At 28.2% G+C, this 25,416-nt stretch overlaps 1 protein-coding gene across 1 annotated transcript in view; it reads right to left on the bottom strand.

Moving 5' to 3' along the window:
- The window catches only part of LOC111624990 (metal transporter CNNM4-like), a 48,463-nt gene extending 30,727 nt beyond the window's left edge, over positions 1-17,736 (bottom strand). Inside the window, exons 1-2 of the mRNA XM_023367999.1 lie at positions 16,952-17,736; positions 706-1,979 (exon numbers count right to left, since the gene is read on the bottom strand). Of these exons, the coding sequence (XP_023223767.1) occupies positions 706-1,979; positions 16,952-17,433 (1,756 nt within the window). The 5' untranslated portion in view covers positions 17,434-17,736. The remainder of the gene's footprint in view (positions 1-705; positions 1,980-16,951) is intronic.
- Between the last annotated feature and the right edge of the window lie 7,680 nt (positions 17,737-25,416).

Consider the following 25,416-nt stretch of genomic DNA (forward strand, 5'->3'; position numbering starts at 1 on the left):
AAAATAAAAAATAAAAATAAAATTTAAAATTTACATAAAATTTTACAAAAATAAAAAATAAAGATTTTTATTTTTGTTATATCAAAAATAAAAATCTTTATTTTTGATATAACAAAAAACTGCAGATTTGATAAATTTTTTGTGAATTTGCAGTTTTCCTACAGAAAAATATTGAAAATTTGGAAATACAATATTTTTTTTTATAACAAATGTTTTATAGATTATTCCAGATATTTTTAGAAAAGTTATTTAAAAAATATAATTGACTTCATAGACAAAAATCTATAAATTGGATTATTCTATATTATAATTAATTAAGTTAAAGCATCTCGAATAATCAGGCATGTAGATGTTTGGCTGTTAGAAAATTGGGGTTTGGTTGTTGTTTATAATTGTTTTAAATGTATTTTTTTTTACGATAATTTTGTTAATTTTTTTTGATAAAACAGAAATTTATAAATATTTAAATATTAAAATTAATATATAGTGCTGTATAAATTATGATAAATTATCTTGTCAATTACTTTTCATGTTACTACATTTACAGCAAAATATTCATTTGAATCAATTTGTATACAAATAATTTTTTAATCAATAATAATTATTATATAACCTTATATTATTACAATGCATTGTAAAATCATTCTCAAATTGAAAAAATCTTATACTATATAAAAACAAATTTATACTTAATAAGCATCTTACCTTTTTTAAATTCATCAAGCATAGTATCTAATGTTTCATCTTCAAACACATAGGTAATGGGATGATTATAAAATTCACAAACTGTTCTTAATGGAGTATTGTCATCAGGATCAATAAATGCTAAATCTTTAGTAAAAAGAAGAGCAACTATATTATTTTTATTTGATTCATATACAGGAATTCGAGTATATCCTTGCTTCATTATCTCCGACATTGTTTCAAAATCTAAAATAGCATCGTGTGAAATCATAAAAACGTCTTCAACTTTTGTCATCACATCAGCAACTGTTTTATTTTTTAAACCTAGAGCACCTGAAATTATATTAACCTCTTCATTTTCTAATTGATTATAGTCTTTTGTTACTTTTATAAATTCCATCAATCTTTCTCTATCATATACGTTTCCTATTTCTTCTCCTAAAACAAAATCTAATATTTTACTTATTGGAAATGATAAAGGAAATGTTGCTATCATAAAAAATTTTGTAATAAGTACTGTTTGAGCACCAATAGCAAGGCCATGTCTTGAACAAATTGCTTGTGGAATTATTTCTCCAAATAAAACAATACTAATTGTAGAGCCAATTACAGCTATAATCCCTGAAGTTAAATCATCAAGTAATATTGTTAAAGTGCTATTTACAAGCACATTTCCTAATAAAAGAGAACATAATAAATAATTCCCTCTTTTTCTTAATGGTGATATAGTTCTGGCATATTTTTTTTCTGTTTCTGTACCACAGTTTTCTATAACACGCAATTCATTTTTATCAAGAGCCATAAGACCCAAATTAAGTCCACTGAATAATCCAGATAACAACAACAATAGAATAATTAAAACAATCTGTACCCATAATGGAAGGATTCTTCCCTGAACTTCAATTAACAACCAAGGATCTTTTCCTTGATGTATCCAGTTTATAGAGTCTTTAGAATTCTGCCCTTCCTTAACACAAAAATAGTAATATTTACCAGGCGATATTCTTAATTTCACTTTTAACTTTACAACGTTTTCATTCATAAAATTTGTTTTTTCAATATGTCGGATTTCTTCTATAGGCATTTCATTGCATCTGTTTCCACGAACAGCTGCAGTAGTAGTCAATGCTACTGAAGTATATGTAGTAAAGTTTCTTCCAAATAATCTAATTAAAGTGTCTGTATTTTCTTGAATTATCACTATTCCTTCGGAAGAAAGTGAAACTTTATTCCCTTCAGCACGAATACCATAAATTTCAGCAGTCACATTTTCAGCATGTATGCCATAGGTATCACTATCAGAAAAAGTATAAAAACAATTTAATATATTTTTTAAATTATTAAATATATCTAGCTAATTAAAAATCAATAAAATAGTAAAATTATAATTACATTCTTCAGACTATTCAACATAGACTTAGTTAAATAGTCTCTAATCCTAATACTACTAAAAGAAATAAGTTTATCTAATAAACCAACGGATATAGAAATATCAAATCTCTACTGAACATTATTTTATTATATTTTTGGATATTTTATGTTTGTTTACTGATATTTTATCCTTGTGTAAATTCTTTTATTTGGCCAAATATACTTATATAAATATTCTTTAACAATATATTTTATTTCTGCATTATTTATTAATACAGATGTTTTACTTTCTCTTTACAGATAAATGGAAATCAGATAAAAATTATACATGCATTAGAAATATCTGTTATTTTTGTACTTTATCTGTTAAATATACAAAATACTTCAAAATAATTTTAAAAAACATTTTCTCACAGTAAGATCTCATTTAACACTTATGATGCATTCCTAAACAACAAAGCACTAAATGAAACAGCGAGGTCATTTTAACACATAGTAAATGAGGAAAGGGGAACTCAACCAAAAATAAATAAAGTTTACTTTAATTTTAAGTTATTTTTATATTAATTTGCATAATAATATGTGTTACATAACACAAAAACATATGCTCACAGAAATATAAAGTTCATTTTTGTGATGAAGGTCCTGGCTCTTCTGAAATTCTTGTTTTTTTGTGTGATGAAGTCTTCTAGTGTCCTTTGTCACTTTCTTTTTCTCTCATTAAGAAAACGCTGACGTTTGCTTAATGAGAGAAAATTGCATCCAAAATGCCTTGTCTTGCACTTCTTTCAACATCTGGATCATTTGCTAAAATTTGATCAACAATTTCAGTTATTGTTACAAAACTTTACTAAGGAAATCTGTAACAAGTTCTTTCAATTCTTCATTTTCAGAATAACTATTTTTCAGTTCTACATGAATTCCTTGTTCTTCGAGTTCTTGAAGATCGTCATTGGTAAGGCTCTCACCAGAAACCTGCAGTAACTCCTCAATATCCTGCTCATCTACATCTCCTAGTCTTGCTGTATCGATTAGGTTGACAATTTGGTCGACAATTTGGTCAACAATAGACTCTTCTCGTTGAGAATCCTCCAGCCATACCTTCTTCCACACTCCATTCATGCATTTATCAGTTAATTCTTGCCAGGCAAAGTCAATATTGCCTATTGCATCCATGATGTTATATTTTTTTCAAAATTGCATAATTGATTCTTTATTTTTGCTGTTTTATCAATAAGTTGATAAAATGTGTGACGAAGATAATATGCCTTAAAACTTGATATGACTTCCTGATGCATCGATTGAATTAATGACGTAGTGTTGGGTGGTAGAAAAACCACTTCAACCGGAATGCAAGTGTTTACGTCAGACAAGTTGGTGCGATGGCTTAGAGCATTAACCATCAGTAATAAAGCCTTTGGTTCAATTTTTTAAAATTCACAGAAACGTTTTACAGATGGACAAAAATATGTGGTAAACCAATTTTGAAAAATGTCTCTAGTGATCCAAGATTTCTTATTAAATTCCCAAATCACAATAAACTAAATTTTAAAATTCCTTTCATGGCTCTCAGCATTTTGGAATGATACACAAGCAGTGATTTTAATTTAAAATCACCATTGATGTTACCACCCAGAAAAAGGATGAAACAGTCTTTTGCAGCTTTGAATCTAGATGCTCACTTTTGTTTGCACAATGTAAATGTGTGCTTTCACATTCACTTCCAGAAAAGTCCTGTCTCGTCAAAATTAAAAACTAGTTTCAGAGGATAATTCCCTCGTTCAATTATGGCTTTTAAAGTTGCTGGAAAAGCTGAAGCAGCTGCAGTATCTGCACTCGCTACTTCTCCAGTGATTCAAATGTGGAGGTTGCCTCATTTTTAAATGCAAAAACGTTTTTCCATTTCCTCTAAACATTGCTTCTGGAATGGATTATCTTTGTTGCAGAAAACGTGGTTGCGGTTGCCGACAACTTAATTTTGTCCTTGTTTTTTAAAATGGTTTGTATAGTAGAAGTAGATAAATTTAAAGAGGTTCCAATGTTCATCATTTTCTAATTCCTCAGCACCTGCATTTTAATGTCAAGCAAAATGCTTTTTTGTGTCAGTTTTGTTTTAACTGTATTATCCTTACACTCACTCACTTTGAATAATCTAAAAAATTACAATAAATTACAAATACATTAATGAAATTGAATTAAATTGAACATATATTAAAATTTGTATAAGGATTAATTTTTAATGAACAAACAGAATTTTTATTGATTTTCTTATACAATAATGTCAATGAGTACAGCACATAACTTAATATTTTATGCAGCACTCCAAATCGTTTTGATAGCATGGGCACTGTTTCACTGCTAATGACATACAAAAACAAATGCATCAAACAAACATAGATTTAGAAGTACAGTGCCGCGACAAATTGCCACATTTTGCTGATTGGTTCGTGTTTGGGAATAATCATATTATATACAAATCAATGAAATGTAATAATTTGAATCGGTGTAAATTTTGAGCTTTTTTTAGGCTTCAAGACGACCACATTATATTGAATTAGTGTTAATCGAGGAAGTGTTAAACGAGGTCTTACTGTGTATAGATATCCATAGAAATGGGTAATAGTTAACTATTCTTAATACAATTAATTACTAGTTATAATTACTGTCCTAATTTAGTAATCAAACTACTAGTTAACTACAAGTTTAGTTTCAATTACTCTAACTAGTTTTCCTTTTAATTCACATGTCTCAATTTTTATGAAGATAAATTCAACTTTTGTCAACATTAGTAAGTTTGGTTCAAGATTTTTACTCATTTTTGAACAACTATAATGTTTGAAACTTTTATATTACTAATTAATAAAAGTCAAATACAAACAAAAACAACCAATCAGATTTTACTACATCTTGCCATGCACATATAAGGAAATACATGCCTTGTCATATAAGTATATTTTGAGTTTGTTTTATATACTTGCATAAAGTTATTACTTATTACTTTAATTCTTAAATTAAAATGAATTGCAGGAAATTTTCATGTAAAATTGAGAATTTAGAAAATAATGATATTAGTTTGAGTATGTTACACAACTACTAGCATGTGAAGAATAATTTTTAGAATACAATACTATCCATATGAAAAGTGTTATAGTGAAACAACTACTTTTCTTGTTAGGATGAATTTTATAGTGGAATACTGATCGACTTTCACCCACCGCCACCTCGATCATCAACTATTGGGTAACCATTTTTGCTTGACACTATACTTCTACCTATCCTATCATCTATTCTTTACTCTCTTTCCTTTATTAGAATAATTAGTATTTAAGTTATTGATAAGTATTTCTTTGTACCGTGATCTTTTTTTTTTTTTTTGTTCTGCCTGTGGATTCAAAAAAGTTTTTTTTGAACGAAAAGGAACTAGGAGTGTTGGAATCCGGAAGATCCTGTAAAGTGTTAAAATACGAGTAAAATAAAAGAACGTTTTGTTATTCTAATATATACATCTCTTTGTTAATTAAAACTTACTACGTGCATATGACCACAGATATCATTTAAAAATATATAAAAGTATTAAATAATAATCCAGATGAAATGAAAATAAAACTGTTATTCTAAACCAGTCTAATGTTTTGTTTTTCTATTTCTACTTAAATGAATTTAAATGTAGTAGTTTCTACTCCTTATAACAAAGTAACTATATAATCAATTAGTAGTTAACCGCTATCTGACACAGCAATGGTTGTACTAATTAGGGCCATACAGAGCCATACGACGCACCAGCAGTTGTAGTAGGTAGGGCCGTTCAAAGCCATATGACATGCTGGCGATCATAGTAGTTAGGGCTGTTCAGAGCCCTAACTACTATGATCGCAAGCAATCGGAGACAACTTTATAGATGTGCGTAAGAGTCCACCACTAGGATGTAAACAACGTCTTACAAAGCCAGGATAATTTAACCTTGAATGAAACTACTCGTACATTGGTTATAACGACATCGGGCAGTCAAATGGCTCTGTACGGCCCTAATTAGTATGACCACCAGCATGTCAGATAGTGGTTAATGTGTTAAACTATATTACCTTTTATACCAATTAATTACATAATTTACATACTATTTAATTACTTTTTATGTAGCTAATGCCCTCATTAGATATCCTTATTACACACAATTTCACTGTATGTATTTTTGCTATAACTTCAAAAAATCAAATCACACAGATACTTAATTAACCTAATATGTATAAGTGCATGTATAATTCAACCATCATATGTATAGCTGGTATTATAAGTATTCAATCTGTCGCAGATGCATACTCCAAAATATCATTACTATTTTGTCTTAAAAATTTTTAGTTATAGAAAATATCAATTTTATGACCATTTCTTAAGAAAGTCAAAAATCATCAATCCATTAGCCCAAAAATTTCAAAAAAATCAGGAAAAAATGTTCCCAAAATATTTTTTAATTTTAACTACTAAGTTAATTAAATTACTAGTTACAGGTACATTATTTAAAATAAATAAATATGTATGTACATTTCTAGATAAACTTTGTTTTCATATTGAAATGCATTCCCATTTATCCATGTAAAACTCAACTCACTTTATGTAATTTCACTTTATATAATACTTTCTTGGAATTAGTTAATTACTTAATAGAATGGATATTTCTGTAATTCTTGTCTTAAGAAAGTTTTAAAAATACTGCTTAGAAATTCAAAACTATGAATTCAAAATATGATGATAAAAAGAATTCCAATACAATAACTATAAAATTAAGATTTCTAAGTATATTTTCTTAACTGTTTTTTCCCCAATTAATAAGTCAATTATCATCATATGTTAATGCAAAAATAGAAAAATTTCATTCAAAATTGTTTCATAATGCTTTTATAGATAAAAAATCAAAACACATTGTAGCTAATGTATTCAAATTATGGTATTTAGTGTTTGCTAAGAAAGCTAATAAACTTATTCATTTTGTATTAAGTTTCTAAGAAATTGTCATAGTCATTTCTAAGCAAAATGTGCATGATAGCACTAATATACAATATTATGTTGACATTATTGATGCAAGCAAATATGAAATAATGTCAAAAAAATGTTATTTAACCTGTGGAATAATTTAAAAAATATAAATACAACAAAGTTTTATCAACAATTAACATCAAAATTTGAGATTTTTTAATTTGTAACTATTATAAATAATTTTAAACAAAATTTCTTGTATTTTTGCATTAAAAAATGAATAAGGAATAATGTTCTAATTGAGAAAATCAACTTGACTATTAAAATATGAAAGTTAAAAATCATGTTAAAGTCAATCATTTTTTAACTTATTTTAATTATCATATTCTAAGTTTATATTTTTCAAATGACTATATATTTTCAAAACATTTCTTAAGCCAAATACTTTGTGAAAAAATTATTGATTAAGTTATGGTTATATGTAGTGATAATTTATAAGATAAGATTAATTGATAATCTAAATCAATATCTGTCTAAAATACATTATGAATTATAAGGATAATAAAATGACCTGTTACATATAGCATATATATAATAAATTTGCACAAAAACATTTGGGCATTGACAATGGTACCAGGGTCATTTCGTTCGAGACTGCATATTATTAATACCAAAAGACTTACTAAGACACCTTATCTCGCAGCCGAAGTTTATCTTGAGAAAGGTCATTTAACATGACCGAAAACGTTTGAAGTAATAAACTTCGCTGCAAGATAAGGTGTCTTAGTAAGTCTTTTGGTATCAGGGTCATGTTTAGTAATGAAGAAATGCTAAGTAAAAATCCTAATTGGCTAGGAGGGCAGAGATAAGAAGTGTTCTCAGTATCCTTGAATAATAGTATGCTGAGTTAGCAATTTACATTGATTGTGTGTAAAAACAGATGACATACTTATAATTTTATGACCATTATAATAAATATATTTAGTCCAGGACAAGAAACTATGCAACTTGTACAAAGAGATAAAAACAATGACATCACTAGTAGAAAGTGTGAGAGTCGAGAAGTTCAGGGGAGGGTCATTCTGAAGATTTACAAGGTGAAGAAAAGACTAGAAAATTAATAGAAAAATAATATTTTTCTCATTCAATGAATTTTATAAAAACAGATGAAACTTTCGATTCTGAAAGGAAGTTAATTTCCTTTCCCAGGCCGACTCATGATAAGTCGCATGAGTTTTTTCACACGTTACTGGAGAGCAAATAAAAGGGACATTTTCCCACCACTCTAGGCAGTCTGTTGAAGGAAGGTATTGCCACACGAAGAAGTCTGACATACGATAAAGGCAGTCCGTCAAAACGAGGTATTGCCACACGAAGAGAGCTAGCCATAAGACAAAGGCAGTCTGTCGAAAGGAGGTTTGCCATATGAAGAAAGATATCGTCATACAAGGCTGTTATACAAATCCGAAACAAAGTCATAAAAACATAGTACTACATTCAAAGTATACAATGTTGGTAAAAGAGAAGATTAAAAAGAGCTGTCCATAGAAACTGTAAGAAGAGAAATATCAAGAAAGGAAAAAGACCTTCATATAGATACAGAGAATATATGAAAGACCTGTGGAAGGTAATATAAGTTAGATCAATGTGAACTCTCTCTCATGTGTTAGGTTTAGAAATAATCTTAGGTTAAGATTTAGGATTAGGATTAGGTTAGATTCATTCTTTTGTATATTTTTATATTTTGATCCATTAAATGTTTTGTTATATAAAAATGGTTTGGTTAATATTTGCTATTCATACTCATTTGTCTTTAAATTTCCTTCGCTCCTCTTACTCACAAGTTAGGGATAACGTGTGTTAATCCGCGTAATATAAATCTGATTAATTGGTGTCGGGAATCCTGACAGAAGGAAAAGGGTGATTACGCGATCATCTAATTCTGCTTTAAATTAACATTCAAACTGTAAGTCCCTCCACACTCGATTTCCTTGAATTAGGAAAACCATCCTTGTAAGACAGAGGGCTATTTGAGAGAATAGTTGCCGATTAAGTGGTACAAGAGTCTTAACTACTCCATATCCCCGGCTAGCCACTCACAAAAGTTAACATATACAAAACAAGCTGACTGAACTAGTTAGAATTCTAGCAATGAGAGGAGTCTAGTTAAAAATGAATTTATCATTGCCGCTTAACTTGACTTAGCAAGAATTCTGTGATACTGAACATAACTCAGTTATTGATAAATGCATAATACATAATAAACTTTTATAGTCTCAGAATTCAGCAATTAAAATTTGGATGTTAATGATAAAATAGATTTGGATGTTGTTTATATCTTATAATATAATTGAGATGGGTTAATAACGATAATAATAAGCGCAGAGCCCAAACAGTTAGGAGTTGAAAGTTGAAATTTGGTACATAGTTAGGGTACGTCATGAGAATGTATACTAAGAAGGGATTTTTCAAAAATCTCCCCCCCCCCTGCAGGGAAGAGGGACAGGATTAAGGCTTACCATGAAGAACTCAGCTTCTATTATACTATTTTAGATGTGGTTTTTTGCATTTTTTATTGTGTTTTAATAAGGAATGCCATGAGAATGCACATTAAGAAGGGATTTTTCAAAATTCCCACCATGGGGGGTTAAGGATTACTCCAAAGAACTTGGCTTCTACTGTACTATTTTAGATGCCTTTTTTGCATTTATGTGGAAAATTGAACATATTTTTAGACCCTTCTAAAAATTCTCAACAATATTTAGTGTTCTATTGTATATAAAGTTGATGCGGGGAGCACATATGCATAAGTTTGCTTTATTTGAACTCTTCATCTTAATGTTCGATTTATATTCAAATTTATATTTATTTATGATTCTGGAAGATCCAGCTTATTTTTCAAGTTTATTAAACCTGAAGAAGAACCCAGAAAGAGTTACGAAAATGTTTATTATTTATCCCTTAGCGGTACTACATACTGGTTAGTGGTTGCAATGAATCTTATTTATTGTTATTCCAGTATGGTAAGCAGAGATCTAAAAATTTTCTAATTAGTCTCGGAAGAGGGGACCAAATTCTTGTACTCAATGAAAATGGGTAAGATCAGCTATAATGTAATAATCTTAATCTTTGCTATTGTTACTTTTTATCCAAGTAATGCTGGGCTCATCTGCTAGTTAATATATATTGACAATAAAGCTCATTGTTTTAAAGCATAAAAAATTTCTTGACTGTTTTCTTTAAATATTTTATTTTTTTTTTTAACATTCAAAAATGTATATTGTCGAAATTTAAGTCATTTATTATAAAATTAATTTGAACAATAATTCAATTTATCAATTCAAGTTTTAAACAGTTTTTGTATAAACTTGTTTTATTAACTTTGATGACATTTTAAAAAAATTTCCATTCTGCAAAGATTGAAAAAAGTATCAATTAGAGAAGAATAAAATGTTTCAATGATTATAATATTACAAAAATATAAAAATTTTAAAATTTCAAAATATTACAAAGAAATAAAGGAATGAAGCATTAGCCATTTGGCTATAAGTTTAATTGTATTATATGAAAAAATTAAAATAATGAATTACAAAAACTTTTATCATGTAAGCGTTAAATTAAATACGTATGTCACTAAATTGACGAGCGCTTTTGACGATACACACTTTCGTCTTCTTCAGGTCATTAGAAGATATAAGATCCTTTTTAAATTTTGTATTCAAAAAAAGGATCTTATATCTTCTAATGACCTGAAGAAGACGAAAGTGTGTATCGTCGAAAGCGCTCGTCAATTTAGTGACATACGTATTTAATTTAATGCTTATATGATAAAAGTTTTTGTAACAAATTATTAGTGTGCTGTCTATCACTATATTATAAAATAATGAATTTATTAATTTTTGAAAAACTTGAATTTAGATTAGTTCAATTATTTTTAAGAGGTTCACGTGAATATGAAGGGCTCATCCCGCACCCCAAAAATAAAAATAATATGTATAAGACTTGTGCTAAAAGTTTTGGCTACATAAATTTTACTTCTAAATAAATGTGTTGAAAAGAAAATACCACATATCATTATAATCTATGTATTTTTACTTACTTTTCTACAAATATCTATTCTGACTGATGCACAATTATCATTATTATGGGTTTGAAAATTCTCTTAAAAAATCTATTTCAATTATTTGCACACAATGAATAGCAGTTCAGTCCACTGCTTTGTAGTTTTCATTATGCTGACTTAAGAATCAAACAAACAATTATATGAAGGAATCAGTTCTGGACTGGGTAGATCAATTTAATTTCTGATCAAATAGTAACAAAGGAATCTAATGGAAACAAATTTTGTGCTATCTCAAACTCTTCACTATCTCTTGCATTGCTTAGTATTTCTTAGTGACTGATTCCAAATGTACTACAATTTCTCTACTGATTTCTTATACAAAAGACCAGTCTTATAAGTAGTGTTGCCAACCTTTCAAAATTGCTTACCCAAACAATAGGTTTGTTCCACAAAAGTCCCTGACTGGTTCAAATTTGAAACCATACGAGGCATGCGCAATGCCATTTTATAGCCAAGAACTGAAAAATGCGCATACCAGTTTTAAACCAGGGACTTGTGTTGGAACAAACATAATACTATATTTGCCAGAGATATTTGCAAGTTTGAATTTTAAAAGTACATTTTCTGTCACTCTTAGCCTAGGGATAAGATAAGTTTGGGTGGGGTATGAAGTTAAAGTCTTTAACTGTTAAAAATAAAATACTCACAACTATTTTTATAAATTTATTTTGTTTCATTATAATTTCAAAATTTCTATGAAAACCAAACCAATTATTAATTAATCCAGACCATGAATTTAAAAACCGGCCTGGTGGCAACACTACTTATAAGCATTAAATACAGTAAATCTCTGCTAACTCAGACTAATAGGGGTTGAAAGTTGTCAGCGTTTACAAATGTTTGAGTTAGCGGTGCGTATTCTCCAATGACATGAAAAATGAGAAGTGACTATATAGTACAGTAATTTATTACAACCAGCTCTATATGAAAGTTTTAATATTATACTGTTAAATTTATTATTATGGGAAATGAATTCAAAAAATTTCACAACAGTACAATATAAAGCTGTAGTCTTCAGTAACTTACCAAACACAGTAAAATAACGCATGATATTGCAGACTTCAGTATATCAAAAACACTCATTAATTATAATTTTTCTATTGTCAATAAATTTTAAATTACTGTACAGTTTCCAGAAGATGTCTACATAATGATAAATACAAAAAATCAAAAGAAAAACCAACAAATTATTATAAAAATGATAAAATTACTCTGTGTATATGATTAAAACATAAAAAAAATGAAAGCAAGAACATTTCAGGCAACTTCAGAAAAACAATTCCTCTTTCTTAATTAAAGAACTACTAATAATACTGATTTTAAAATCCAAAAAATTTATCACACAATCTGATAATATATATGCAGTATACATTATTAGGTTTTATGCCTTAATACATTAAATTGCAAAAGTCAGAATTTCAAATATTTGCAATACAATAAGAAAATCTTTTAAATTCTAATTCTGAAAAAGAAACACCTCATATAATATATAAATAAAATATTTATTTGTGCAATGACAACGTTAGGTATTTGCATATGTAATAAATTTCAGGATAAATTTAAGGTTAAATGAATTGCTTTCTAAATACAATAATGGATTGAATATAATACCAATATAAATAATAAAAAAAAAGTTCATGCTTTAAAAAAAGTGATACATGAATTACTCTGGTAAAACAATGAATACAGTATTGAGCAAATGACAAACAATTATCAAGATTCCATATTACATCTGTATAATATAGTAATTATGCAAAAACATTGGTCATACAATGAAATTAGCCAGTTTGATTTCAGCTACATCTGCCTATAAATCATCATGGAAATAATTTATAACTTATAATATTTATATTTTAAAATCATATTTTTATCAATACTTATTCTTTATACAATACAGTATTAAAAATTTAAATTAAATTCTATTTAAATTCATTCAAATGAAAATAAAAAATATGATGAAAACAAAGATTTGTTTATTTGGCTACAAATTAAAATATGAGTGAAAATTTTTGTTTTATTTTTTATCATATTTTCTTTCATAAAAATATTATTTTAAAAATCATAATGCATTAATTGCTTTGTCATGTTTTTATATTTAGTATTTTCCTTTTGTAATAATGCAGCTGCAAATGTTTTAAAAATATTTCATCTTCAGCTAGTGAAACTATATAAAAATCTTGAAATTATTTTAATTACTTTTATAAAAATTAAACACACATATATCAATTTTTAGTTCTTCAAATCAGGCAAATATGGTATCAATATCATTTATATTAAATAGAAATAGCACAACTATAAAGAATATAAGACTAAAAAACAAATAATTAACCAATATATTAAAATTTTATTCATTTAGCATTAGTTCCAATCAGGAAGAAAAATTTTAACTCAATTTCTCTTTATTTGTAGCCAACTTCAAAGCATAGAAAATAAACAAATTATATAGAAATTATTCATATATAGTATTCAAGTGGAACATGTAAACACAAAAACATATGTAAACAACATTCATAGTTGAATAATTTTCCAAACTATGAAGAAAATCAACAATGAATTCTTTGATTTTTTTCAAAAGCTTTTTAAGTTTGATAACTATTAATCAAGCAAATATAAATGATGTTTATAAAGCACAAAATTCCATATTTTCATTTCATATAATTAAACATTAAAATAAATAATAGAAAATACAAATATTATTCTATTCTGGCATGAAAAAAGGTTGTTAAAAATCTGATATTTGAATATATTCTTTTCTATTGTAAATATAATTATACAACTTAAAAGAAAGATGTTGTTTTTCAGATACATATTTTTCATAAATGAGATGAAAATTTTACTAGTAATTAAGTTCTGCATCAATGACAAAGAATTATTTTTATATCAATTTCAGTACTGATAAAATAATAGAAATGAATACAACTAAGCTAACACAAAACGACTTCCAACAACTTAACACTTCGTTGAGTAATAATAATCCACGAAAACCTTTCTGTACAAGTGTTATGTTCTTAATGGAGTAGTTAAGAACATAACACTTGTACAGAAAGATTTTCGTGGATTATTATTATACAACTAAGCTATACAATATTAACAATAATTAATTATCTATTCCTTGCATTAATATAAATTTAATGTTTCTAAAAAGCTTTTTACTGATATTACAATTAGAAAAGTTACAAAAATTCTAAAAAGGACAATACATTAAAAATGCTTTTACATTGTGTCCTTTTACATACCTCAGGAAATAAGTCTGAAATTTTTGTAAATTTTCTAAGTGTATACTTATTGTCTTGGACATTTTATCAATTAACTACAATGATCATTAATCATGAAATTCTGATCGGAAAGATTCTTCTAAATATAATTTCTGAATAATCAATAGAAGAAATTAAATTGATACCATTAAAAATAGTATAGTAGCTTTCATTTCTAACATTCAACAATAAATTTACATAAGTAGTCAATTAATCTTTTATAAAATTAAATAAAGATGAAAATATCAAAATAATCATATTACATTTAAAAATAAAAAAATTTTAATAAATTTAAAATGTAAGTTTCAAAAATTTTAAAGCTTTATTAAAAGTATTTCTTAAAAACTAAAAATAATCATTAGAATAATTAAAAATATAACAAAAATTATGGTTAAAGAGACTAAAAAACAAAATAAATAAAGGCAGATTAAGTTTGTTATTATTGTTAATTATATGACTAAACAAAATCAATATTATTTTTGTGATTAATTCTATCTACTTTCATAATTACCATGTGTACAATAAAGTATTATAAATTTAAAAAGTCACAAATATGACATAATAAAGTATTAGGTCATATTTGTGACTTTTATAAATAATTTTTAGAAAATGAAATATTCAAATATTTATTCTTTTTATTCAGTTAATTCAGAATAAAATATTTTGAACATTCTAAAAAACACAAGAAAATATTTTATTTAAACTTACAGTTTTGTATGTTAACCTAAAACTTCTACATACTATGAAATATGAAATAGCACACTAATACTGTGCTTTGACATTTTCCACATATTTTTATTTGTAAAATTTTTAATCATATTAAGTAATACTTATAATGTAAATCTATAAATTCTTAATTTTTGTATAGTTTAAAAAATGATAAATGTGTCAAAATTATGATAATAAATACAAGAAAATGTTTATTCGTTTTATTCGAGATCTAATAGTTCTCCATATCGGAAAATTTCCAACCTACAGCCCTCAAAGCTACGTCCCACATTTATCCAGCTCGCATAGTTTGTTTTAACCCACATGTTTTATCATTGACATTTGAACTAGTCAAAAGCATTTAGTATAAACTTTTGAAAAGTCAACTAGAATTCATAGATCTTGTTACAAATCATTTTTAAAGAAACCTATTTAAAGAAGAGTTTGTTAAATTTTTACAAATCTCTGTCATAAAAGAATTTTAAGTTTTAAGTTCACACAAGAAATATTTTCTATGTCTGCATACAGACCTTTTTGAAAATAAAATATATAAAATGAAACTCAAACATCACCATCCAACAAATATTAAAAGGAGGTTTTAATATTGGGTGCCACAAAATTTATTCCAAGTTTTGATATTCTTTTGAAAAAGCAATTGCAAACTTTGCATGGGTCTGTTATTCGGAAATACAAAAATCTTAATCTTCAATTTTACGTTATGTACCCACATACCCAGCCCCAGACATACCTTTTATGGTTTACATGGCGTTTCTCGCAGAGAGGCTCCACACCAATACAAACATTAAGGAATAATATATTGTAGATCTGCAATCAATATTACTATGCCGTATTGTTTTATGATAAAATATGTTTAATTTTAAAAAGTAACAAAATTCAGATTTACAAGTCAGACAATAAAAGAATCTAACAAGGAAATGACAAAGATAAAGTCATATATTTCAAAAATATTAAAAAATAGAGAAATCAGAAGCTAAACAATTAATGATTTATTTCATCTGTTTTTTGTATTTTATCAGACTTTACGTGCCTAAAAAAATTATTCTCATCAAAAATTATCGACAAAGCATTAAGTTATCAAGCTAGCAACATCATTCGGCAAGGTTAAGCCCTTAATTACTAAGAAACAAAGTATGCTCGTCGACAAAAACATTATAACAAGAAAACAATGATATTTGCAGCATATTATAGTAAAAAGTTAAAAAAAAATAACTGTAAAATAACAACATAACAATAATAAAACAAAGGAATTAATTGATTCTTTTAACACGATCGGCTATTAAAAATCTACATCTTTGGCCACTCGTATCCGTAAGCACATTTATAATTTAATTTCCCAGTGCCGTAGTTAAAACGGATATAATTCCGTAGTCCTAGAAATCGGTCTAAAAATCTCTGTCTATAATCGATATAATAAAAGCCATCGGATATTTCCTACCGTCATTTGGCATTAAATATTAGTAGTATTTTATTTCACAAACGTTACTATTATTTACCATTTAAAAAGTTTATCAAAAGTGAATTTATAACACAATCTCCAATTAAAATTTACCATAAACCTAAACACACATTCTCCTGTGCAATTTGAGACGAGTAACAAACATGTGTAGGTAAATGAATGAAAATTGTAGACTGGAAAGAATAATTTCACAACTTTTAAAATATCAGATATACTTAATAGAAAAGTTGAGATAGAAGTAAAGACAATAGATATTTTAAACATGTGTGCTGCTTGTTAAATACACGAATAATATTTCTTGGATTAGAATTGTTTATTGTTTGTCTGTTTAAGTGAAATGGAGTGTATTTATGGGGATCTTACCTGATTTCTTCGGAGAAAGTTCTTATTTTGACGAAGGATCCTTGATGAATCCAGGGAGAAGCTTCTTTAACGAAGCCAGCAGACGATACCGGAGGGTTTTTGACACACAAATAGTAGTAAGTGCCGGGTGGAAGAAGCGGTAACGATACTTCCAATTCGGTCTCCGTGTCTTTAGCGGAATTCGACAACCTTCTATTCTTGGACAATAAATGTCGATCATCGTCGACGCATTCTTCTCCCAGTTTTCCAGGTAAAGAGGTAAAGGCGAACTTAGTCCGGTCGCCGAACCCCTTACCGTAAAGATACAAAATAACCGTTCGATCGGCCGGAATTGATAAAACCGAATGCCAAGAAGAATTGGCCGAATGATTAGAAGTAGTTATATTTACGACTCGAGTCTCTTCATCCAATTTTCCCGATATTTGAGGTAAGAAATGAAATGCGATGCAGACGACCAAGCCTGCAACGACGCCAGACGCCATATTATGAATGTCGCTCTCGCGCGATTGGAGTTCGTCAATCGAGTCATACGCTTTTCCTCTCGTCTATATCCCTGTTTCTGCACTCGACCAACTCACCTCGCTTTCTTGCAAATTTTTCCTTTCTTTTTCTTATTCTTCTATGACAAAGCCAATAAATTCGGCTTTACTACGCCTAAATATATTCCGGTCAATTCATTTTTTCACTCATAAAAAAAAATAATAAAACAAACTTTTCTTATATATTAACCAACTCCTTTCGAAAAAGTCAAACTATCTGCACTCGATTAATTTATCTATCAACGACATCAAACACAAATAAACACGCGGAAAAACTAAACAGAAAATGTTGGAGATGATTTAATAAACACCGTGTCATTAAAACTGATAAAATGTGTTTATTTCCGGATCTTTCTAATCATTTTTGAATATTTTAAATTAACTATTTTAAAAAAAAAAAACATTGCATTCGGATATTCTAATTAAATTTAATTACCACAGATTCGTCTAAAGTAATTTATAGTTTTAGCTACGATTCTATATTTAGTTCTTTATTAGTAATATGCGATCGTGATGTGCTACTGCCGCGGTTCGTTTTCTTTAATGAAAAAGTATTTAGTTTTATTTACACTCCGGGAAATTGTTCTATAAGCGTGTTCTGAGGATTTTAAATATGAATGGGCTGTTATTAAATTTGCAGACTCATTTTTAATTGTGTTTTGCTGACGAATTGTTTTCTAGATCCAGAAAAAGTTGTTCTTGAAAATATTTGATTTTTCTGTCACATTTTGATATCGTTCTCAGGTTTTGAAAGATTTCGATGTTATTGTTTATTCTTTCAGTTATGAAATTACATAATGATACCTGGATATTGTACAGTTTAAAAAAGAAGTAATTGGGGATTACGTTTAGAAAATTATATTTAAAAAGAAAAGACGGAATGGATAATATAAAGAAATACAAACTGCAGATTTTCGGCTATCCAAAACTTGATCGAAGTATCCTTTTTCGTTGTTGTTGTTATTGTTTTAAGATGATACTTTTATACTCTGTTTAAAAACAGCGCTGATTACGGTTTCAATATTAAGCAAATTGCATTCCAACTGTCAATCTTTGTTCGTATAAAACAGCCGTCGAGCGCTTATATGGTGGCCGGGAGTAGATTCGGCCATTTTTTCCAGTAAATGAAATACGCAGATTGTTTCTTCATTGTCATAATAAAAAACAGTCTTAGATATTGTACTTTCTATTAGTAAAAATGTCATTACATTTTATAGGAGTAGGAACCACTACGGCCGCTAAGTTTTCTTCGGACACGGAGAAAAATCTCCAACCCGTCTTAATGGTCTATTCGTACAGTAAAAATGTATTTAGTTCAAGTAAGCGTAGATCTTTCGGTAAGTGCCGAATATTTGAACTTCCTATCCATTAAGACATAATTAGCCTGTTTTCTAATGGAGCTTTTATCTTATCCTGCAAATAATTTTAATAATAGTCCTTTAATTTTAATAATATTCGTTAACTGATTTCAGGTTCTATCCGAGGCCAAACATATTTTTGTTCTTTTTATCTATCTTTCGGTATCTTACTTTATCACGTGATTAATACTTTGGCTTCAATTTTCTTCATTACATGAAAGTTTTATCAACTTTTCAAACAATTATAAGCATATTATATACTCCAATAAACCATTAGGCTATATTCTTTTTTATTATATTCATTATAATATTATAAGTTAATCTAAGAATTTGTTTGTTTTTGGTGATCATCATACTTTGCAACTCTGCAAGGAACTCGTAATAAGATTCGGGCTTATGTATTAAATATGGATATAATTTGCAAAAAAATAATAAATAAAATACTATAACTGATATAATTTGCAGAAAAAAGTACAGACAAAGTATTTTAATAATCGTTTATCTACAGCTTTAAAGATTAAACCCACTCCATTCAGTATAATAACAATTTACAGTCTTATCCTACCTGAATCCTTACAATTTTGTCGGTTATCTCCGAGATAAATTTTCACATTCGCTGACTATTTACACAAATAGTGAAATTGTTACTTTTTGCAAAAATATACCAAGAAATAAACTATAGTTTACCTAGTAAATTATTAAAGATACATTATAATAATAATTGTTGTTTACAGAAGTTTTCAAGTTCATATTTCAAATTGCTTAAAATTTCGAATAATTTTTTAATCCCAGAGTGCAAAATAACTAAAATTACAATTTTAGTCACAAAAAACATTAAATGCATCTTTAGTTTATAAAGTGATATATATTAAACTTGGTATTATTGCACGTTACTTTTAAAAATATCTTATATATATATATATATTAGCTTTATTCGTTACAGAAAGATAAATCTAGACTAGACAATGGCTGATAAAAGGTGAATTGCGCTTATCGTCATAAAATAAGTATCCTTCATTTATTATCTGCTTCTTTATTTTTGATGATTGTTATAGTTTACTAAAATTATTTGAATGAATTCAAAAATAATTTCTAAAAATCAATTTGTCAATAGAATTTTAATTAAGTTTTAATCATAAAATAAAAATTAAATAAAATATAATTAATTTCATATTCGATTTTTTATATTACACGATATTTAATTAGAACGGTACAATACATTTACTTATTTAATTAGGGCCATGTGTCTTACTTTCAGAGTAATAATGTCTATTTATATGCATGAAATAAAACTGATTTGGGTAAGCTAACGGAATTTTTATTCATTATCTTTTTACTTGTTCAATATCATAAATTAAATAAGGTTACAAAACATACAAGTATGTAATTATATAATTTAATAAAAATAATTTATACGTTATATAACTGTAGAAATCGTGTTGAAATTTCCTTTATTTAAGAAACAATAGTACACCTACATTATACAGTACAATACTTAGTTTGTATTTTATAAATAAAATTTGAAATTATTTATTTATTTATAAAAGAAAATAATTCACGTTCTACTTTATCATTAATTCATTTGAATAGTCATAAAATAACTAAATACAAATCTTATATTTAATATAGCTGATCAGAGTTTAAAAATGGCAATTTCTTATTGAAGTTGATGCTGATATCTACTATTTGCGTTGATTAATGAAATATTACCAAGTTTTAAATCGAATTACCTGGATATTTGTAGAAATAATTAGAGATATGATTAAAATCCTGATAATTTTTCATGGATATAATATGGATCGGAAGAAGATCGTTTTCGTTTCTTATCCAGCCACAGCTGGTCAGACCGCAATAGAATTAGTACCCAAAATGGGCAAAAAGTGGGCCTCTTTATGATACAAATTTTGGTAAAAAAAAAAATAATCTACATGGTACAAATTGTAATACATATGTTTTAGTTTCTTAAGTCCAACTTAATAAATCGATGTATGAATGAGGACGGATTTGAGGACGAGAGAAATTCCATAAGTTACACAATCAAATGGCATACTGTGTTCGTTTGCTTGTGCAAAGTCCCACGCAGGAATTTATTTCGGTTTGAGTTTATTCCATGCTTTCAACTCGAAGGGAAGTTTGAGGATATTTTTCTAAATCTTTTTAATAGGAATTTATTTTCTACTGAATTTTTGAAAGCTGCGATCTTTACTGTTAGAAAGACGAGTTGATAGAAAGCGATAAAATCGTTTCGGCTTCCAAAAACTACGCTACATAGGAGGTTGGAAGACAAAAATGCAAGTGTAATTTTTCTAACATGTTTCTAAGTGTAAGTTACATATTGTAGCATAGCGGCTTTCAACATGTGATAACATTTTGGGAAGGGGTACGTTCGAAAGTCATTAAATCTAGTAAGAAAATCGTTAAGTTGTCAACACTACTACTTGTTTATTTCTGAGAACTGAATGATGAAGACGCATTGCTGTAGTTCATGTCTGTACACGTTTGTCAATTATCTCTTTCTTTCTCTACCTGAGAGCCGAACCTACCCGAACAGCTGATAACCCAGTCAAAACGCATTCTAAATAAGTAAATGTTGAATGTGCCTTCTTATTGCTCTATGTATTTGTTGTGATTTATTTCATTTGCTGTGCTTAAAGTTATTTTTAGTCTTTAATTTACCGTGGAGTTAAATGAACGTTTTCTAAAGTGTGTTGAAACGTAGTTAAATGGATGATTAAGAAGAAGTGTAACGTGGTCTGGAGCCGATTTTTTTCTATATCTACGACTAATTCATCATTCAATATGAGTAAACAGGAGGATTCAGCAGAAACTAAAATAATGTTAATTGTTAAACAGTCACAAAATTCCCTTAAAACTTTTTTACGGCGACACTTTGAAACAAAACGTGAGTATTTAAAAAATAAGCTCATAACTATTTTGAACGTCTCTTGGAACACTTTAGTAGTAAAAAAACAGGAATTAAGCATTTTTCTGTTGTAGAAGAAACTGAAAGTAGTCTACACTTAAATCATCTTACAAAGTAAGCCTCGAAATTGCCAAAGTCGGAAAAGCTCACACAATAGGCGCGTCATTCAATTCTTCCAACAGCGGAAGAAATAGCTTCTTGTATGTTTAGTTAAAAAAAAGGCAGACCATTCCTTTGTCAAATGACACAGTTTCCAAGAGAATTAAAGATATTGCCCGTTACATTTAGGACCAACTCATTCAAACTATTCAAGTGGATGAATCGACAGACGTGACTGGACTTGTTTATTGTGTTACTTGTTTTTGTGCGTGAAAAATTCCAGGATGCAATATTTGAAGATATTTTATTTTGTAAGTCTTTCAAAACTTTTACTGCGAATAAGGACATTCTTAATATGATCGATTCATTTTTTGCAGAACACTTTCCATGGAAAAATTGTATTTTTGTATGTACTATCGGAGCAAAAAGCAATTCACAGGGGGGTAACAAGGTCGTATAAAACAAGTTGCATCAGAATGTAAGTTTAACTCGTTGTCTTTACCGCGAAGCGCTGATAGCCAAATTTCTATTACTTTTTGCTGAATCACGTTCCAGAAAGAGATAGATTAAATGCAACACGTTTGAGAAGCGAAGTCAAATGTCATGCTAGTGTTGAACGTAACGCTTTTGGCTTTGGGTTTTGAATGTGCCACAATAAGACCTAAACTGGGTTTCATTACGCAGTAGCTGTTATAAAAGTAGACTAGTAGTAGATTCCTTACACCACTACAGTAGTGTTGAATCATCGTCTTTGTTTAAACTGTACTCCTATAAGAGTACAGTTTAAACAAAGACGATGTAAATTGCTCTGCAAGAAATGCTCACTGTCGATACGAAAATGAAAAATGTCAAATTATTAACACAGACGTTGGTTAAATAGCGTTCTATAATAGTAAACTAATACGTAATAGTAAACTTAAGGTTCCTAAGGCTTCAAGATCGGATTATCAAAAATTTCAGGGATTATTCTACTTAGATTTGTTGGTCTCGTCTCATCATCGGCCATCCTGATTGTGGGCCTGCCCAAACTCCTGATAAGTTTGATAATAAAATGAAACTCATGATAATAAAAAAAGGATCTCTTAGTGCCCGTAGGACGAAAACAGTTTAAATATTTATAAGATTAATTATCTTACTAGATAAAAATGTCATTTCTATGAATTTTAATATGTTCTTTTAATCCGTGATTTTAGACTATATTACGTTTTACGAGGATTTACAAAGTTTATTGCACTTGCTAATCGTTCAATTCTATATTAAGAGAAGCCCATTACATTTTCGTACTGATGCATTATTGCATTACGACAAAAGTACACTCTTACCTTGACATAAGAAATGATTTTGATTGATTTTTCTTTCCTGCTGCATAATTATAGCGTTTAATTATTTGATTTTGTCTCTCCAAAGAGATAGACGTAAACAAAGTACCATAAGGTATCATTTTTACCTCCCATGATAACCGATTATTCACATATAAAAAATCAAAGTAGATCATGAAATTTTTTGCGTAATAAATCTATTACTATCCACGTAGAATGAAATCCGAAATCTAAAAGTAGTCAATCCTATTCATCATTTTAAAATGTTCATAAATTTTTCGGCCAAGATGCTTTTCATACTTCAATGGAAATATGCTATTTCTCTCTCCTGTTGAAATAAGAAATATTCCCAGAAATCTTCGTATATGTATATGACTATAACTGTTATTCAAGCATGTTTAAATATACAGTTCCAGATTAGTAGTATCTATACTGAAAAACCAGTTGTAATCCTATACCTTTGTGATACAACAAAAAGTAAATTGATACTCAGTGAATTCATAACTTCAATTTCTATTCTATGAAATCAAATTCTGGATGCAAATATTCTATTCTGTTCATTTTTCCAATAAGATAAATAAAATATTTTATCACTGAAAAATAAAATATTATCAGTATTTCGTCATTTTTAAATTTTTCTATTGTTTATATTTAAAATATTTCTTTTTGTTTTGTCATCTCGAGACTGTGTCATTTCATTATCATTACATGCAAATTCTTATATGAACTATACCAATATCTGTCTAAAAATAACAAACATAAGTATACATATTAATTTGGTAAGCTTTAAATACTCTTCAGCTTCGTTCGAGAGAACGGCTGAGAATACAAACATCATTCAGGTATCAAATTAAAGCGCTTGTCCTGTAGATGATGCCGCCGAAGAAAGATTTCAGAAAAGTGCAGTGGTTCAGGTATAACGGAGTGTTTTAATGGATAATTATTTTAACCATTACAACAACCCATTGTCCTATCTCTTACTCTGAATGCCTGCTTTTATTGCTAGTTATAAAAAGGCTTTCTGCATTATATTTTTAACATTAATAACAGACCCCAGTTCGCTTCTCGTAACAGACCTTGCAGGTGTGAAAGGCGGGGGGATTCAGTCGGGACGCTAGTTAAACACATATTATCTATTTAAACAAAATAAAATGAAGAATTATTTTTACTTTTGAACTAAACCATTTTTAATTTTTTAGAATCTGTAATAAAAAGTATGTACTATATTAGTAAAATAAACTCATGAACTCATTCATTGTATTTTATTCGAATAAAACCATCGATTTCGACTAGTTTCTGCTAGTATACTTATTCAGTGATTGAGACAGTAGTTAGTAGGGGAAAGTGGTACTCAGCGAGAATCAAATGATAAGGAAAACTATGACATAGATGCGAGCAATGGTAATATAGTAATACCTGCATCATCTGTGGAGAATTTGGTAGAAACAAAGAATTGTGGTACGGATGTACTGTCTGTGCTTCTTGGGCACATTCTGAATGTAGTGGGTTTGATTCTCCAGATTATTGCATTTATCATTATTATATTCAGTGATTAAAGTTTTTAATTTAAAGTGCTTGAACTTATCATTAAACACACGAACTATTTTGAAAACAATACTGTACAGTACATATATAAAAAATTAATAATTCATATGCAAAAACGTAAACTATTTCTAGTTTTTGAACAAACATTTCTAACGTTTCAGTCTTTTTTTCAATGTTTTTATATGATGGTTCCCATTACCTCACGTGGCTGGGTAATAGGGCTCAATGAAATGTTTTGTTCTTTTATCATTAAGACAATATGAAGAGAAATACTCAAGTTTTGATACATGTTATTTATTTCTTAGAGTACACTGTTGCATCATTAAAATAACTTCTCATAATATTGTTAAGTTTTCTTAAAATGCAAAATATCTTAGGTGGGCCCCATTTCCTCTTTCCCCCTATACCTTACTTTCCAACGACGATTTTGCTAAATTAGTAGAAATCGTTGTAGCTCTACTAATTTGGGACAATTTTGTAATGGTGCTTAAAGCCGTCAATTACACTGTGCTGACTTGACAAAACCGCTCAGTTTGCCGAATATAGTTTACTCATTAACAAGAACCTAATCGTAATTTCTAAATTTACTTTTTAACGAGTTTACGCATTGGTGTTTTCCATTATAAAAGGCTTCTTCATAACCTTTTGAATAGTCAAAACTTTATAAGTACAGAGAAGTCTC

This window comes from Centruroides sculpturatus, unplaced genomic scaffold (genome assembly GCF_000671375.1).
Source record: "Centruroides sculpturatus isolate CEXI.00-Female unplaced genomic scaffold, Cexi_2.0 scaffold269, whole genome shotgun sequence".
NCBI lineage: Eukaryota > Metazoa > Arthropoda > Arachnida > Scorpiones > Buthidae > Centruroides > Centruroides sculpturatus.